The sequence below is a fragment of the Polyodon spathula genome, chromosome 3 (assembly GCF_017654505.1).
Source record: "Polyodon spathula isolate WHYD16114869_AA chromosome 3, ASM1765450v1, whole genome shotgun sequence".
NCBI lineage: Eukaryota > Metazoa > Chordata > Actinopteri > Acipenseriformes > Polyodontidae > Polyodon > Polyodon spathula.
In genome coordinates this window covers 71,323,788-71,340,986 of record NC_054536.1, presented here as the reverse complement: position 1 = coordinate 71,340,986, position 17,199 = coordinate 71,323,788, and the positions used below count along the sequence as shown (strand labels likewise).

Below are 17,199 nucleotides of genomic sequence, written 5' to 3'. Positions count from 1 at the left end.
CATACTGTACTTTGTATTTGCTCTTATTAGGACTGACGTCATTGTATTTTGAATCTTGCTCTTAATTTGTATACAACTGTAAGTCGTCCTGGGTAAAAGTGTCTGCTAAGAAATAAATAAATAAATAAATAATGGTAGATTAAGGCTAGTGTAACATGAATTACATCTGATCTCACTGTTAAGGGACAGAAAAGTCTAAGCTTGGTTTATTTATTTATTTGCAAAGAGGAGCGGGAGAGGGAGGTTTTTTAATCTTGAAATGTGATGGCTAATTGTACACTTTGCTAGGATTGCCACTAGGGAATCACCCTGGATTGCTTCAACCACCATGGTTATCCTGGGATGATCCCTGAAAAATAAGTTGTTGATGCTATCCAGATGTGTATTGGTTGATCAAATCAACCCCGTAGTTTCAAGCTGCCAAATGTTGACATCCTAAACCTGGAAATTAAAGCATGGGACACTGAACCAGCACAATGTACAACTGTCTTACAAGTCAGGGCCATAGCCAGCCATGGAAAATGACTGAGACTCTTGCTATTAAAAATATATGAGAACATTATTATATGTTTATTTGAATACAAAAGTTTAGTTTTTTTCTGAATAAGATACTATTATAGAATGTTGAGTATCTGATGTTCTAAATTTGCAGGATCTGTGTGATTTTGTACAGTGTAAATAAGTAGCTTTTTCTTTGCAACATTTAAATTTAATATAAAAGAAAATAAGAAATGTAACAATGCCAGAATATTTGTTGTAGACACTACAGACACTATACTTATTTTTAAATCATAATCTATCAAACAAATCATTTCAACAGTGATGTCATTATCCAAATACTGAGTGCTTGCATACATAAAGTTATGTGTGATATTATTTTAAAAAATTACATACAGCAGGTTGACAAAACAGAGAGAGTTTAGCTGCGTAAGCACATCATAACCAATGAGGGTCGCAGCACAAGCTTTTTGGCTGACCAGTCGATTTGATTGGCTATGTTCTAATTTATACTCATGAATATGCATTTGAATTCTATTAATGTAATTGGCCAGCTGCAAGGCTCCTTGCAAACTGCAGCCCTATGAACTCAACACAACCTTTAATAGCCAGTGTCAATCATGCACTGCCTGAAATAAACCTTTAAGTATCTGTGCTAGAAAGTCAATGATTCTTGGTTGTAAATTTCCTTCCCAACCTGTGAGGGCACTAGGCAGCGAGAACAGAGTTCCATGGACTGGCAGGTCTGACAGTTCTTTCCTAAGAGAAGTCAGCCAGCCTCAATGGGGGTTAGATTCCGTTGCAATAATGCATTGATGCGTTACTGGAAGGGAAATGACGTGGCAGCCACAGATTGGAGAGGCGGTTGCACTCGTTTACCAAGGGTTCATGTGTGACAGCATAAAAGGACAGAGAATCGTAATCTGTTCATTCATTTGGTTTAAGCATTTGAACTGTAAGGACTGTGAGAGACCCCGTGAGAGATAATAACGTTTGTGAGTGTTTTGTTTTGCTTGTCTGTAATTGTCTTGTTTTGTATATTACTAGACAGCTAAACATGATTCCAGAGCTGTCGCCAAGGGCCAGCACTAACCTGTAACAGCACTGCACGATTGTCACTAATAAACTGTTTCACCAAACCAGCACTACTGCATGCACCCAGGACTGGTGACCATGTTAGTATTATTGTGGGGTGGATATTTGTGTTTACTATTTGGGATTGCAACCCGTTGTTATTTACGCCACACAATACACATTGTTGTGTATTGCCGGGGTCTTATTATTTGGTCACCAGACCTGGATACAATAAAATGTCTTTCCAACTGGATTATAACTCTCCTTGTTTGTTTATTGCGCACTGCATCACTCCTGCACCTGTACACAATCAACCACTTTGCCACAGTATCCCATTTACTTCAAATGCTAAAAGAGGTGAAATGCATTTTTATTTATGGCAAAGCAATGTGTAAAAGGATCTAAATGAATAATTATTGGTATGACAGGTATGATGGCCCCTAGCTGGTTACAGTAATAATAATGTAATAACTGCCACATTAGATATAAATGCCTCATTATAATTCTATCTTATGCATTTGTCTTTAGTTTATTTTGGCTCAGAGGCAGGCATGGCTGGTGTGTAAGAGGCGTTTGCTATTAATCATTAGGTTAATTACATTGCTTACTGCTACCGCTGTAAATCAGCATGCGCATTAAAGAGCTTGGGCGGTTTCCCTGTTGTCCCTGTAGCACACGCGCAGCAGTGATTCCCAAGCTCTGCATTTAATGACAATGCTCATGTGTGTTCTCTACTCTATGGGGCGTGTTATCTGTTGCCTAAGCACAGTGTTTCACAGGTGAAACAGCCATGAGTACAGTTTGATTTAAGATGTAAGATGATGCTCTTACACAGACTTGTCAGTTACATATTGTACTGTATTAAAATTCCTGGTTGTAGAATGTTAATTACGTGTGTGTGAAAGAACATTATCGTGTTACTTCAAATCTTTCTCTTTTTTTGGTGACCTTTTTCCACATTCTGAAGTTACTCTATGTGCGTAGCTTTGAAAAAGGTACTTTGCCGAAACCCATCCTTCTTTATATAAGTTTTTATATTAATGCCCCACATGTCTCAGAATTCACCAGTAACTACTGCTCAGAGGTTTATTTTACCAACCTGCATATCCATCCCTCTGTACATATTAGTTTCCTGGTCTTTTTTTAACTTGTTTGGTAGAAAGGAAGAGGATACCACCATGTAAAAGTCAATTTACTCATACATATTTAATTTGTAAACCACATTTAATTAAAATGAAATAGGAAAACATAACTGGCCATTTTCATTTGTATTGGCCAGCATCACTGTCTAATCATTTTCCACCACAGAATAAAGTAAATATTATTTGAGGGAGGGGGTACAGCTATGCAACAAGTAAAGGTCTATTTATGTAAAGTATAATTTTGCAAACCAGTTGCTTTTATATTTATTATTGCACACTACCAGTAATTTAAATTTAGCAAAAAATAAACGCATCTGGATTTAGATAGAAGTCATAGACGTTAGCTTTCTGTCGAGCAATTCTACCACAACCCACACAAACCTTTCCTTAAAATAAATTAAAACCAAGGGCTGAAGTCTGGAATAATTTAAAACAACATTATTTGTAATGTGAAAACCGAAAATGGCAATGACAAAAAAATATATATCTTCCAGTATAAAAAAAAGCATAATAATTTTATGAGGCCTCCATTAATTTACTAGATGGAGCAAAGACTTGATGAATGTAGTGGCATGAGATAAGTGACGATTGACTTCTCCTTGATGTATGTATTGCTGTGATGGTGAACCATCACTGTGTATTGTGAATCTGTCTATAGAGACCTGTAAATGCTGCAAGTGAACATTTATCTGTGTCAGGTTTCACCTACAATTCAAGGAATCTCATGGGAAAATATAAAAGATGGAGACAATGTTTGATAAATTCTAATAATGAATAAACTGTATTTTAAAATGTACTCTTGGTCTGAAAGAATGCAAGCTTGCTGGTAAAATAAGCTTAGCCTAAATAAACAACATAAATGAACTAGCATCAAGAGTACTGCCATATAAATACAGTCAGCACTTGAACAGACGACACTCAGATACACATCAGTTGTGTTTTACCGTTCACCCAAGTCACTTAATAAGGCGTTGGGCCACCACGTGCGGGCAGTACGGCCTGTATACACCGTGGCATAGAGTCTAGCAGCCTCTGGAATTCTGCAGGAGGGATGCGGCACCATTCTTCCATGAGAAAGTCAATCAACTCACGTCTGGTTGATGGAGGTATCCCATAAATGCTCGATTGGGCGGAATATCCAATAATTGCGCGATTGGGTTCAGCTCTTGCGACTGAGAAAGCCATGACATATGGATAACGTGCTCTGTGGATGGGGGCATTGTCATCCCCCCCCCCCCCCTCAGGTAGGAAAGAAATGAGAAAAGCTGCAAAATGGAAAATGGGGTGAAGATGATCAGTCAGTACCATTAAGTAACGTGCACTCATCCATTTGTCGAGAACATGGTGAAGGATGATTCATCTGACCATATCACATTTCTCGTGGTTTGTGCATTGCAACCGTTTTTGATTAAACTGACTGCTCGCACCCCAGGTTGAAATTTGTAGTCAGTTGATCTGCCTGTTTTGCCTTGCACTTTGAATTAATACACAGATATCACAATCCTGGAGTATTCGCTTCCGCCCTTTGCTGATGATGTCTTTCCCTTGGTGTTCCATGCCGATATCACCTTAGACATCGTTGCCTGTGAAACATCAGCAAGTTGACTATCTTGGTCACTGAAGCTCCTGCCAAACGCGTCCCAACAATCATCCCTCTTTCAAAGTCACAGAGATCTCCTCTTGCAGCCATGCTATCTATAATTATAGGCAACCAGACTGTCCAGAATTTTTATACATGACCCTAAGCATGCTGAGATGTTATTTACTTAATTAACACACGAGCCACACCCGTGTGGAAGCCCTTGCTTTCAATATACTCGGTGTCCCTCATTTACTCAGGTGTTTCCATTTTTTTGTCCACTACCTGAATATATATATGTGTATGTGTGTGTGTGTTTACCCGTCACACGCAATTTCTTCAGGTTTCTGATACAAAGCCCATCTCTTATTTGATTATCCGTAACAGCCCAGGTGAAGTTACACAATGCTTCCCCCAATTTCACCTGACAAAAATGCAGCAAAAACATTTTGCTGCATTTTCAAAAACAAAGTGAACGAGACAAGCTATGGTAATGTAAAACACTTAAGAGTTAAATAGTTTTAGATACAGTGATTTTTTATTTGTGTCTTTTCTTTTTTTATCTTTAGTTGCTTTTGTGCGTTTTCATTTTTAAGTGAACTGTGACATTGGGTCCTTATTGATATTCTGCCATTTTGAATACTGACTTTGGATACTGTTAATTCTGGAAACTGTATGTTTTGCTAAATTGAATTGCCTTTTATATTTTACGCAGTTCTGTGCATGGGTAAAACATATTGATTTAATTTTGCTGCTGGGTTGTTAATGGGGAATTTTACATACTGCTACAATATGTACCGGATTTAAAAATATGTACTGTATTACTATATGTACTGTATTACTTTTGGCAAGTGATATTTTCAGAATCCTATTGATCTGAATTAAAATACTGTTTCTGTTAAAGTACTGTAGTACTGTACCAACAAACCAACAACAGTACATTTAAATGGAAGCCAACTTATTTTAAAAAGTCCTTTTCAGCTATGTATTTTTGACATTGTATATTTTTTTGTGTTCCCTGAAAAACAGACAAAGGGTTGGAACAGGCCAAAATTAAATAATCATATATGTGTCACATGCATTTAACTGTCACTGAAGTTAACATTTTAAAGGGTCGGACAGTGTGAGTGCAGTAGTAGCATTAGGGGCCTCTAGTGGTGAATATTAGTATTGCACAATTTATCTGGAAGCTTGTCTCTCTTTATTTATATCGGCCAGATTAAATGTTGGGTATATGTTTAAATTGTTGCCGTTATTGTATTAATTTCTTTTGATTTACATGTAACAGATTCATGGGTCATGATAATGGGGCAAGTTTATAGAACCTTCTATTGGGACAGTACCCCTTTTAACTAATTAAAGGCAACTTACCTGTGTGTGTGTATGTGTGATAAAAGGAAGGAATATGGCTTCCTGAGAGAGATAGTTTGGTTTGAGAGATGGTGCCGTGAGCTGTTGGTTTCTGCATGGTGATCTAAAGTACTGAAAAGGGGCCTGTATGTTATGCTGCTGTTTTAAGTGTGGTGGATATGCACTGTGGAGCTACCTGCAAATAAAGTTTAGTTTTCACCTTTTTTCCACAAACTGGTGTGTATTAGTTTTTTCCTCCAGTCTTTGTCGTGTGGAGGTAGGTGTTTGGTCATTAAAGACCACCGCGACAATTGCAAAAAAGGGTACTCTACATCCAACCATTGTGTGGAAAGCTGTACCTTTATACTACCTCTAATCTGAACCAGTTGGAACCAGACCCTTCTCAGTTTAGTGATTCATTCGGAATACTGATTGCAATCTGTAGCATTCTAAAAATTCCTTGTCTAGTGTTGGTTTTCATAATTAAATAATTTATAAAAAAAAAAAAATCTATTTGAATAAAAATACAGCGACAAGACTTAAATACTTAAACAATCTGTAATGAGTTTGGTTTAACTTCTAGAAGCAACTATTTCATTAAGAGATCATTGTTCTGACTACAATTAAGTCAGTCTACAGAAATGTATGCTGTCACCATTGCAATTATACACAGTTACTAAGTGTTCCTTGTGCTGACATATCTATGTAGATTACAAACTAAAAATGAGCCAAAGAACATAATTGCATTCTGTCTAAAATCTGCATTTAATAGAGCAAGTAACGTCATTGATATTCATTTATTTAATAAATACACAACCTTGCGGTTAGTGCACATCAGTATGAAGGGCTTTAATTTATCATTGGAAAATTTCCAGGAATACAATGAAAGAAAGCAATGTAATACAGTTTTTGGGCTGTCTTCCTTTACAACAGAAAGGTTATCTAAAATACAAATTAATTTCTAAAACATCTTCAATTTCTGGTATTTGATGTATCTTCTTTTCAGAGATTCATGGTTTTCATTGTTCACTTTTCGTCATAAGGAAACAATGTCTGGGAACAAAAATCATCATAAAAACCACAAAAGGAAATGCACTATCCCAGTTTCAAATTAATTGTACAGGCATTCTCAGGGTATAAAAACTCAAATGGAGTCCTCAGATGTCTTGATTTCTGAAAATAAAAATATATATAAGGAAATACACTGACTCCACAAAGTTAATGCATACAAAAAATTTAATTACCTTAATTAGCTAACCAAATTTCCATTACCTTAACCAGCCATGATATGTTTGATAAAAGCTGGAAAAAAAGAACAAAAGTTCAGTTATTTCTTCATACAGTGTGTGCATAATGTTTCTATTAAATAAACAGCATCTTAACCTAATTTTTCTTAGATTACTTCACCAATGATCACCTTACCCCATCAGGTAAAATTATACTCATATAAAATTCATAGAGTTTACAACAGAAATGTTATCTAGGGGTTACAAGCATTAGACTTTTTCAAACTTGAAACCATAGTGGCGGAGATACAAATATTAGACAATATACTTAAATTGTATATATGTGAAAAGAAGCATGTGATTGACATGACCCTCTTATAACATACCCTCATAATTAATGCATCCATTGGCATCTTCGTGCCCAGCGATGAGCTGCTCAACCTCATCTTCTGTCATTTTCTCACCTGTGTCAGAAACATTTGTTTTTTATTAAAAATGTACAATCCCTAATAGAAACATATTCTAAATTCAATCTTAAAGTTTCTCTTTCTCTTATCATATATAAGAACCTCAAGGGTTTAGGCTTTTAGGAAAATGCATTGCAGGTGCTTTATTGCAGTGATTGGTATTGGTCTTGCAGTTGGTAATTAGTTCATGCAATATCTGAACTTTATAAAAAGTGAATATACAATGACCACCTGTGGCTTATGTAACCAAATTTGAGGAGGGAGTCATAGAAAGTGTGATGTAAATAAATCATATTCATTAAAAAATATGGTTTTATCCAATGCTACTCTAGCATGGAAGCTCATCTTGCACAGCCTAATAAGTTTTTAAAAATGTGCTCTCCCTGGTCCTTACCCAGTGTGGCCAAAACATGGCGAAGCTCAGCCCCCATGACTGTTCCATTTCCTTCCTTGTCAAACACCCTCAGACCCTCAACAAAATCCTCAAAGGTTCCTTGGCTCTTCAATTTGCAGATGTGTTGGTGCATGGGAAGGAAGGTCTCAAAATCTAACATTTTGACGTTCATTTCTGAAAAAACAAGAAAATAATTTCTAACAAGAAAAGGAATTGGCGTACAGCAGAAGACAGAGCGGTTGTACAAAACATGAGAAAATAATTAAAGGTGTCTACCTACCCTCTGCTTTTGGCCTGCCTAGGACTTTATGGACCTCAGCATTGGTTGGGTTCTGACCAAGCGCACGCATGATATCGCCACACTGAGCATATGTGATTTTCATGTCACAGTTGGGAGTTCTGTCAAACAGGGAAAATGCCTCCTTAAAATCTAATGGGAGAAGTAAGAAAAGATGCATTTTTATTCTATTTTAGTTCACCTTATGTAAACAACAGAAATGTTTAGGTGTAAATGGCGTGAGAAATCATAATAAACTATAATGCCACTTAATACTGTACAGTAATTATTAAGCCAGAAATGTATAAACTGCAACTGAAAGACAATGTAATGAAAATGAGCCTGGTGGTCAAACATTGTTAAATATGGGCCTGGACAAATTAAATATATAAGTGTACTTCATCCTTGGGGGGGGGGGGGGGGGGGGGGGGGGGGGGGGGGGGGGGGGGTTTAGAATGATAAATATGCATGTTTCAATTTTGTTATTTTACAAAAGGAGGACTGTCGTTATAATGTTGCTGATAATATGCAACCAGTACATCTCATGCCTAAATGTAGTATGTTTTTTACAATAAAAATTGCTGTAAATGTTTAATAATACATTATGTATTTCTTAACCGATAACCTTATCCAGGGTAACTTACAATTGCTACAAAATATCACAATACAACAAAGTGTCACATTACAAAATATCACATTGTAAAGAACCACATTTCAGAATATCACATTACAGAAAAGAGCAGTTGCAAAGTAAAATAAAATCAGTAGCAAAATATCAAATTCAAATAACAGCAGAAAAATAGGGAATGCAGTAAACAATTACATGTAAAAGCGGGTTAAAAGCAGTTAATTTATAATAAAAATATTTGCTTATACGAGTAAAGTCCAGTATGAGCACGTAGGAAATATGATGAATGGATGAGAATGATTTCAAATAAGAGCAATTACAAAAAACATGAATATTGAGTAAAGTCAAATATAAGATACAGGAAGTAGTTATAACTCACAGCAGTAGAAGGCATGGAGCAGGTCAATGCAAGTACAACCTTACAAAGGAACATAACAGTTTAATAACAAAGGAAAAAAGTTTACTCATCCATCCATGCTTTCCTGCCAGAAATCTCTCTTCTACTCTCAATAACTTACAAGGACAGACATAACTTGAATTCTACCTACACACACGCACAATAAATTTTATTTAATGTGACAGCGCCAACAAAACCAAGCTACTATATAAAGAGTAGCTGACCTTCTATAATTGGAATCCATTTTGCATGCATAATATAGTCATTAAATCTCTCCCGGAATCATAGTCTATAATAGACTACATGATGTAAGCAAATTTCCATTTTGACAAAAATGGTCACCATGCAGAGCTCATTCTGTATGCATACAAGGAACTTCTAGGAATGTTTTGGCACGCTATTAAATATTTTGAGCATTGTTAAGCATCTGGTCTATTTACAGCTGGCTTTATTCTACAACTATTATTAGAGACACACATGATTGATTTAAAAAGGCCCCACAACCTCAAGAGCAGAGATCTCGTCCCAGTCATTTGAGGACTCTCTGGACACAGTCTTTCAGTGCTGGAATACCTTGTATGGCTTTCCAAAACATATATCAGCTACAGAGGGTTTGCATGTACTGTATTATAAGTCTAATTTTAGAAGAACATTTATATAGAATCAGAAACCAGAAAAGTCCATTACTGTTCTAAAACATATGTTTTATATTTGCTATGAGGGTATGTTAAACAAATAGTTATGGTTTAAGCTTGAAGACACAAAAGTCAGGAAATTGCTTACAATAAAATGACAATTAATTTAACTTCAGTGGTGCAGGTTGAACCCACAGAAGTCAGGAAATGCCATACCACCCGTAACTCGGTTGTATCCAGGTTAGGCTTTTAGATGTGATGGGCAGGGTAGCATTCGATGACAAGGGGAGCAATGAAAACGGCAGAGATAAGAACATGTATTTGAAAACCTTGGCAACCACACTTTTGTTAATGTAGTAATGCTTTCAGGGGTGTACTAATATGTCTAAGTTTTGCACCATGAAAAAGGGAAATAATGCGGGTGATAAAAAGGTGCACTACTTTTTGATTCAAGCTAACCTCTACCCTGTGCAATTATATTCAAATGTGTAATCTTTTTCTGTGAATATGCTGGTGCTATGCTAACAGACAACTTCATGGGAAAGGGAAGGCAACTTTCTTTCTGTTATTCCACATTAGTAGTCTTAAAATGTATATTGAAAAACTGCAAGCAGGGCATTCCAAATGTCATATATTTTTGTGCTAAAAGGCAATTGGTCAGTGGTAATTTCACAGGATCTGAAGGTTTTCAAAACATTTTGTGGGTTATGTATTAACCTGACATTCTCATATGGAATGAGAATACAAACACACACACTGGCAATTTCCTAAAACCTCAGGTGCTGAGGTTGTATTGTTGGAAATGTATACAGTTATAGATGCACTATAGCTGCAAACCCATATGCTCTGTAAAACAAGGTTAACACACTTTCTGTATGCTTACATCAGTGGTGGCCAATACATCAAGTATTGAGATTTATTTTGGTGGATCTCAATGGGCTCTGCGATCCATCAGCAATAAAGTGAACAAGATTGCAATAAAGTAAAACCCTTTTGATCAGTTGGCAGTATCTGGCTTTATGTTAGTAGTGACCAATATGTAAAGGTAGCAATGAAAATAAAAAAATCAGAATGCAAACATATCAGCATTTTCAACTGAGAAAGGACAAAAAATATATTTTTTTTAATCCAAGGAAAAGAAAGTTCTGAAAGCTGCTGTGTATTTTGTGACTTTTTTATCCAATAGAAATAACCCCATAAAAGTAACAATGAACATTTTAATTTACTAAAATTAAAGAAACTTAGTCAAGTAGACAAATATGTCCCGTTTTAGTTTTCTGCGAAAAATAAACACAGTGGCATAAACATAATTGCCTAAAGTTTAGTGTGAACTTTGCATGCCTTGGTGACCATTTTTGCCAGCTCAGGCTCAAAAGATGTTAGAGCACAATAAAGCTGAGCCTCGAGAGTTTGAGCAGAAAGCTTTCTGTACTTTTTTTGACTGCAGGTCAGTCAGTCCTGAAAATGTAGTCTCCCACAAACACGTGGAACCAAAAATAACAGCAAAGTCCAGCACCCACCTTTTGTTAATGTTATACTTTGGCGTCAGCTTCGCCATCTTTGAAGCTGGGATATTTTCATCCAAATCGGTACTACTAGAAGGCACAGAAGGCTTTCCCAATTATTTGTATCTCACTTCACAAAGCGATCCATTGAAACCCCCAAACACAAACTCACAACCGTACACTACGAACCAACACATTGAGGAAGCTTGTTGCTCACAGGGTTCCCAGATTTCTGCAGAGTTTATAGCCCAAAGTCACTTCAAAAATAGCCCAATTATTTGTTTTAACTGAAAGCAAGCTTATTATTAACACGCAGGCCTATGCATAAAAAAAAGAAACAATCAAAAGCTTTCATAAGAAAAGATACCCGGTATAAATTTGATAGAAACTACATGTCCCAGTACAGCTCATCCAAACGTCACTACCAACAAATTTGTACGGAAGCTCTGAAGGGACAAATCAACATTCATACCAGACCAGCAACGGAATTACAGCGTGATCCCTTTATTGAAATACTTAATGCTGGTACTGTATCCCAAACAGTATTGCAAACATGAAAACAGTTCAATCTTAATATTTAATACCTATTGTGAGATAGCAGGGAGGGGGTTAAAATTCCTCCCTGCTAGAAACATGTGAGAATACTTGGGTGAATGGGCTAAGGGTTTAATTGTTTTATTGTTTAGATAATCCCCTGCACCTGGTGCTAATTGTAAATTGGAGCCAAGTGCAGGGTATTTAAGAGAGGCAGCCAGTCTGCTCAGGGCTGCTGAGTGGAGAGCACAACTGTGTGCGTGTGCGTGTGCGTGTGCGTGTGCGTGTGCGTGCGTGCGTGCGTGAGCGAGAGAGAGTGAGCGAGCGAGCAGTCGTTGCAAAATAAGGTATTGTGTGAAGCCCGTGTGTTATTGTGTTTGTATAGCAGGTAAACGGCTTAGCCGTCCTGCGTGTTAGTTAGGTTACATTTGGTGTTTAGTAAGAGCTCCAAAACGGAGTTAGGTTTTTATTTCTGTTTTGTTTATTTTTGATTTGGTGTTTATTAAAAGTGCGCGCAAGCGCTAAAAAAATCAATTTCCGTGTCCTGGGTCTATTCTTAAAGGGGCAACGAAATGTGAAAGTGGCACAATCTTTCACACCATGTTATTCTCTTTTATCTTGTAAAATAGGTTGCATATGCAGGGCAGTGAACAGACAACATTAAAGGTTCTATGGTATTCCAAAACTTTCATCCATACACAGTCTCCCATATCTAGTTAGGCCATCTAATATCACCATGTTGAATGGGTTATGAGAAATAGAAGATACTTTGATCTCATATACCTGATACAGCTACATCTACCAACTAACTAACAAGAGGATAATTACATAATGTGTCAAAACAGGGTGTGCATTGTCGTGAATAAATTGCGCAGTTAGAAGAATCCCTGTGTTGGGTTGTTTTTTGATTTTTTTGTTTTTTTACTGCAGCTTGAATGTATGTGTTTTTTTTTAAATAAAACTACAAAAATGTTAAAAATACGTAAATAAAACTGCTTATTAAATTAACATTAAATTTGATGTTTGACATTGTGTCCCTATATTGTGCCATGCTAATTTAAATGTAAAACCACATTTTTTTTTTATTCTCAAAAGCAGTCCTCAGGCTCCCAAGCACAGCCCATCAGCTGAAAACTCAGACAGTCAAAGGCATTCTTGCCGTGGTCGAAAAGAACAAGATTTATTTTAGGGAAAATTATATATATATATATCATATATATATATAATATATATATATATATATATATATATATATTCTTAGACAGAATCTTCAAAAACGTTTAGAAGTTGTTGAACCAGTTTTTGAACCAGTTGTTGAATCGGGTACACTTTGATCAATGAATGCATACAGTAGATAGACATTTTTTGAGAATGTAATCCTTTAAAAAAAAGACATAACTTAGGATATTTAGGTTGAGGAAATGTTAGGTCACCCGCAAATATGAAAAAGAAAACTAATTAATTGGTTAAATGGTATTTTCGCTTGACTTTTGACAAATTAATTTGATCACACTTTCTCAGGCTTTAATGAGGTACATCTGGTAGTTTACTCAAAACAGATGGCTTGAAATACAATTTGTCATTTATAATAATATCTCATTTAAAATGTGCTGTATAAACTTGACTAAAATGTTAAGTGGGGTCCCTGAATGGATCACCTTGTAAAATCGCGGCCATGTGCCAGGTGCATCATGCAGTCAGGGGAGCGCAGGTTCACGTCCTGGCTGTGAGAAGTCTCTGGTGGGAGGGAGCTTTGCATTGGCTCGCACTCTTGTAGGTTAGGGAGGCAAAATTGGCAGGGACTGTTTGTCCTCATCATGCTACAGTGGACCGTACTGGCCAGGTGCCTAGTAAGTGACACCTATAGGGCTGGTCTTTGCCCTCCAGAGGCCTGGAGCTTGTTGACATCCGCTCTCAAGTTCCTGGGTGTAAAAGAGGAAACTGGCTTGGTCATGGTAGGACACCCACTGAGCCTATAGTTCGCCTGAGCTGTGTAGGGATTTGCTGCAGTGAGGGAAAAAGAATATTGGAAATTCCACCTCCAAAATTTGGGGTAAAATAATTAGGCAGTCTAAAAAAATAAATAAATAAATTTAAAAAAAATGTATAATGGGCTTTGGCTCTCTTTCCATAATTTATTCTTCATGTCTCATGTGAAACAATTTTGATGCATTGCAGCGATGGGGAGTAGTCTTAGCTTTTAATTAAATGCATTGTAACATTTCACAAAAATCAAAAGATTTAAAAACAATATAGATATCGACGTTCCTTCGACTGCTCAAAATAAAGTAATGTACAGTAAAGGAGGGACTGCTATTTAGACTAAATTGGGATAAAAATGACTGCTTCAATAAACACTTTTTTTTTTCTTTCTATTTCCATACTGTAGTAAAACATACAGTGTAATTCGACCACTGATAGATGTTCAGAGGCCCTGACAGTCTTCAAACCAAGGCACTTGTTTGTCTAGCCGTATTAATGGTATGTCCTTCTTCATTTACTCACAGCAGCTGCAGCAACACACGTACATGCCTACAATTACAGGTACATAATGCTAACTTCATGCACTCTGACCTTTGTCAGTTTTAAGTGGTCCTGTCAATGACTATTTACAACTGTCACCTATGGTTTTATTTTCCAATATATTTATAATCTGTTTTGATGTTGCCTAATCTTGTAGCTTTTCAAATTTGCATAACATATAGAATGTTGAGGCATGTAGAATTGACATAGAGGCCTAGTTTATATTTAAACAGTGTTGTATCTGGTAGCCAACTTTTAACTGTGTATTAATCACATCGGCATTTTTGCTCAAGGTTAATTTATAGACCCCTGTGTCAACATTGCTACATTTAATATAAAATACAGGGGTCCACTATAGCGGAGTGGTATTACGATAATTTAAATAATTGTATACCACACACTCAGTTGAACTTTATTAGACTTATAAGATGGTATTCTTTTTGACCACAAAGTAACTGGAGTCATGCTTTAGTTTTTTATCATTTAAAACCAACTTTAAGTGGTGGTCTTCAAAAAAGTAATGCAGAAGACCACCAGAGGACCAGTTCATTCCAGGAAGACAAACTATTTCAAAACAACTGAGAACTACCCAACTACAACAGTGTTTTCTGATTACATTTTGCTGGTGAGAACCCATTTAAAACAAAGGTTGCAAAGCACAGCATATAATGGTTATACAGTATGTGATATTATTGTATTTGGCAAGGTTAAATTGATGCCTCCTTTGTAGTATTCTTTCTATTTTATATATGTTTGTCCAAATGACTTGGTTTCTAAACATTATTGTCACAAACTGTTATCCCCCCTCTAAACCAGGGTTTCCCAATCCTGTGGCTTCTGGTTTTCACTGAACCTGAGTTCTCAATTACTTAATTAACCTTTAATTTAACTGCTCATGTGCTTAATTAGCCCATTTTCATTGGAAACCCTGCTCTAAAGCACCTTTTTTTTTTTTTTAAGGATTTTTTAAAAATGTTAATCAAATAAACCAGTTGGTTGGAATAGATGGAGGGTAAAACAACTGTTTGGAAAACCTAAACATATTTCTTGAATTTCTTTCACACTGTCTGATGTGGTTTGTTTTCAAGATCAAATGGTGAGTATTTGTTCAGATTTACTATAAAATGGAAAGTCATTTGGTTGTCGGTATAAATTCCACGTATTTGCTAGATTGCTCAACTGTACATTAATTTATCCAAGCATGGTAGCAGATACAATATGAGAAAGATTTACACATGCATGTGTTCCCGCCATTGTAGAAATTTGCATATATTGTGAGTTATGTATTTAATACTTTTGAAACACTGGGGTCTGTAATTTAAGTCCATTAAACTTATAAACCCAATCTATTACTGACCGAATCATTGCATTTTTGTTCTATGTGTTGATGTAAGGTCTCACATCTGGTGGGAAATTCAATCAGTTTTAATAGAGTTGGAAGATGTCAGTATGTAGATATAATACACACTCATTAGAGCATTCACATACTGTTGAACCACAGGATGTTGAAATATATTAGAGCTTATTTACTTATACCAGTATTATTTTATTTTTATTTTTATTAGATCACTATCAAGTGGTCAAATACAGTATTGTATTTGTTCGGTTATTTGAAAAGAGAGTCAAATCTAGAATTCTTAGCAGCCTTAATATTTGAAAAACAAAATGCTAGAAATTGAGTGGAGAAAAAAAAAAAGGAACATATGCATATTTAGCCTTTGTAATGTCTTTTGTTTATTGTAGTAATTGACTTTTAATTGACATTTTTTTCAAGTTTAAATGAATTCTCTGAAAAAGCAACTGGTAAAGACGAATGTACTGTATAATAACATGGATTATGTGAAAATCTGTGTTTTAAATAAATGACAAATTTTCAGAAATACTTATTTCAACAAACCTTAATTTAATCTGATTATTCTTGGTAATCAAATTTAAATTCATCGTTTGAGATTAGCTTTACAAGTACTGGGTACAATTGTGTTTCACAGGATAACATTTTCATTTCTGTAGAAATATGTGCTGGACAGTTCAATATCCCTTCCTTTGTTTGTTATTGTTTATTATTATTATTATTATTATTATTATTATTATTATTATTATTATTATTATTATTAGTTTAAGAAGAATTAATGTTGTTTAAATTTGTATCCGTAGCTTAAAAAAAATCAATCATAAACTATGAGATAAAATTAAGTTGTACTCTGTTAAGGATTTTTTCAGTTAGAAATGGTGATAACAAATTATGTCAGGCCAAATGGTCAGACAGCAAAGAATAAATAAAAACTATATGCAAAAACAAGCATATTTATCATCAGATAAGGAAAAAGACAGATCCACAAGCATTCACATACCGGAACACTTTTTGGGTCGAATTCTGGTTCCTTTGGTGGTTCAGGCTCTGGGGGCTTGGGTGCTGGCTTGGGCTCCTCTTTCTTTGGATCAGGCTTCTTTGGTGGCATGGTGCTCCTGGTATGTACTTTGAGTGAAAGTGAGAGGTCAGCAGTCCAAGCACACAATGGGTAACAAGCCCAGCAAACAGGGGCTTTTATTAGTCTTTTTCCCCAGGTGTCACACCCACTGTGCCACATGCCTCTGCTCACAATAGAGGAATGCTAAAAAAGGAGATAGCATTTGTCATGCTATTTATAAACATACCAGCTATGGCATTACCATAAATTAACATTTTAGTGGGCATGGATATTAATGTATGGATATCTCTGGGACCTATTAGCTTATAAAAAAAATGTTAAGAATATATAATCAGGTATGTATAAAAACATATTTATAATTACTTTAAAACATGACTCTAAGCTTACACTTGTCCTTAAAATGTTGCGGCAGTTAAGTGCTTCCGAAAAAGTATGTGCTGTAGCACAATGGAATTAGGCTGTAAGAGTAGAGCATGGATGAAGCTATGAGTCCATTATACCATTCTCCTTCCAAAGGAATATTGTTGCCAAGTTCCATGTT

The 17,199-nt window shown here is 35.9% G+C and overlaps 1 protein-coding gene across 1 annotated transcript; it reads right to left on the bottom strand.

Annotated features, from left to right (window-relative positions):
- Positions 1 to 6,477: 6,477 nt before the first annotated feature.
- LOC121313371 (myosin light chain 1, cardiac muscle-like) lies at positions 6,478 to 16,763 on the bottom strand. Its single transcript, XM_041245810.1, has 7 exons — positions 16,577 to 16,763; positions 8,626 to 8,646; positions 8,011 to 8,160; positions 7,731 to 7,904; positions 7,256 to 7,333; positions 6,916 to 6,945; positions 6,478 to 6,816 (listed from the first exon to the last, which is right to left on the bottom strand). The coding sequence occupies exons 1-6, from the start codon at positions 16,686 to 16,688 to the stop codon at positions 6,917 to 6,919; spliced, it is 564 nt and encodes a 187-aa protein (XP_041101744.1). The 5' UTR covers positions 16,689 to 16,763; the 3' UTR covers positions 6,478 to 6,816; position 6,916.
- Between the last annotated feature and the right edge of the window lie 436 nt (positions 16,764 to 17,199).

What these genes read in the sequence shown, in the direction of transcription:
- LOC121313371 (XM_041245810.1), bottom strand. Translation starts at nt 16,688, where the DNA reads ATGCCACCAAAGAAGCCTGATCCAAAGAAAGAGGAGCCCAAGCCAGCA. An exon ending in TACCCTGGATAAGGTTATCG is followed by an intron (nt 8,161 to 8,625) that starts GTTAAGAAATAC and finishes TTCTCCCATTAG; the next exon opens with ATTTTAAGGAGGCATTTTCC. An exon ending in CCATGTTTTGGCCACACTGG is followed by an intron (nt 7,334 to 7,730) that starts GTAAGGACCAGG and finishes TTTCTGACACAG; the next exon opens with GTGAGAAAATGACAGAAGAT.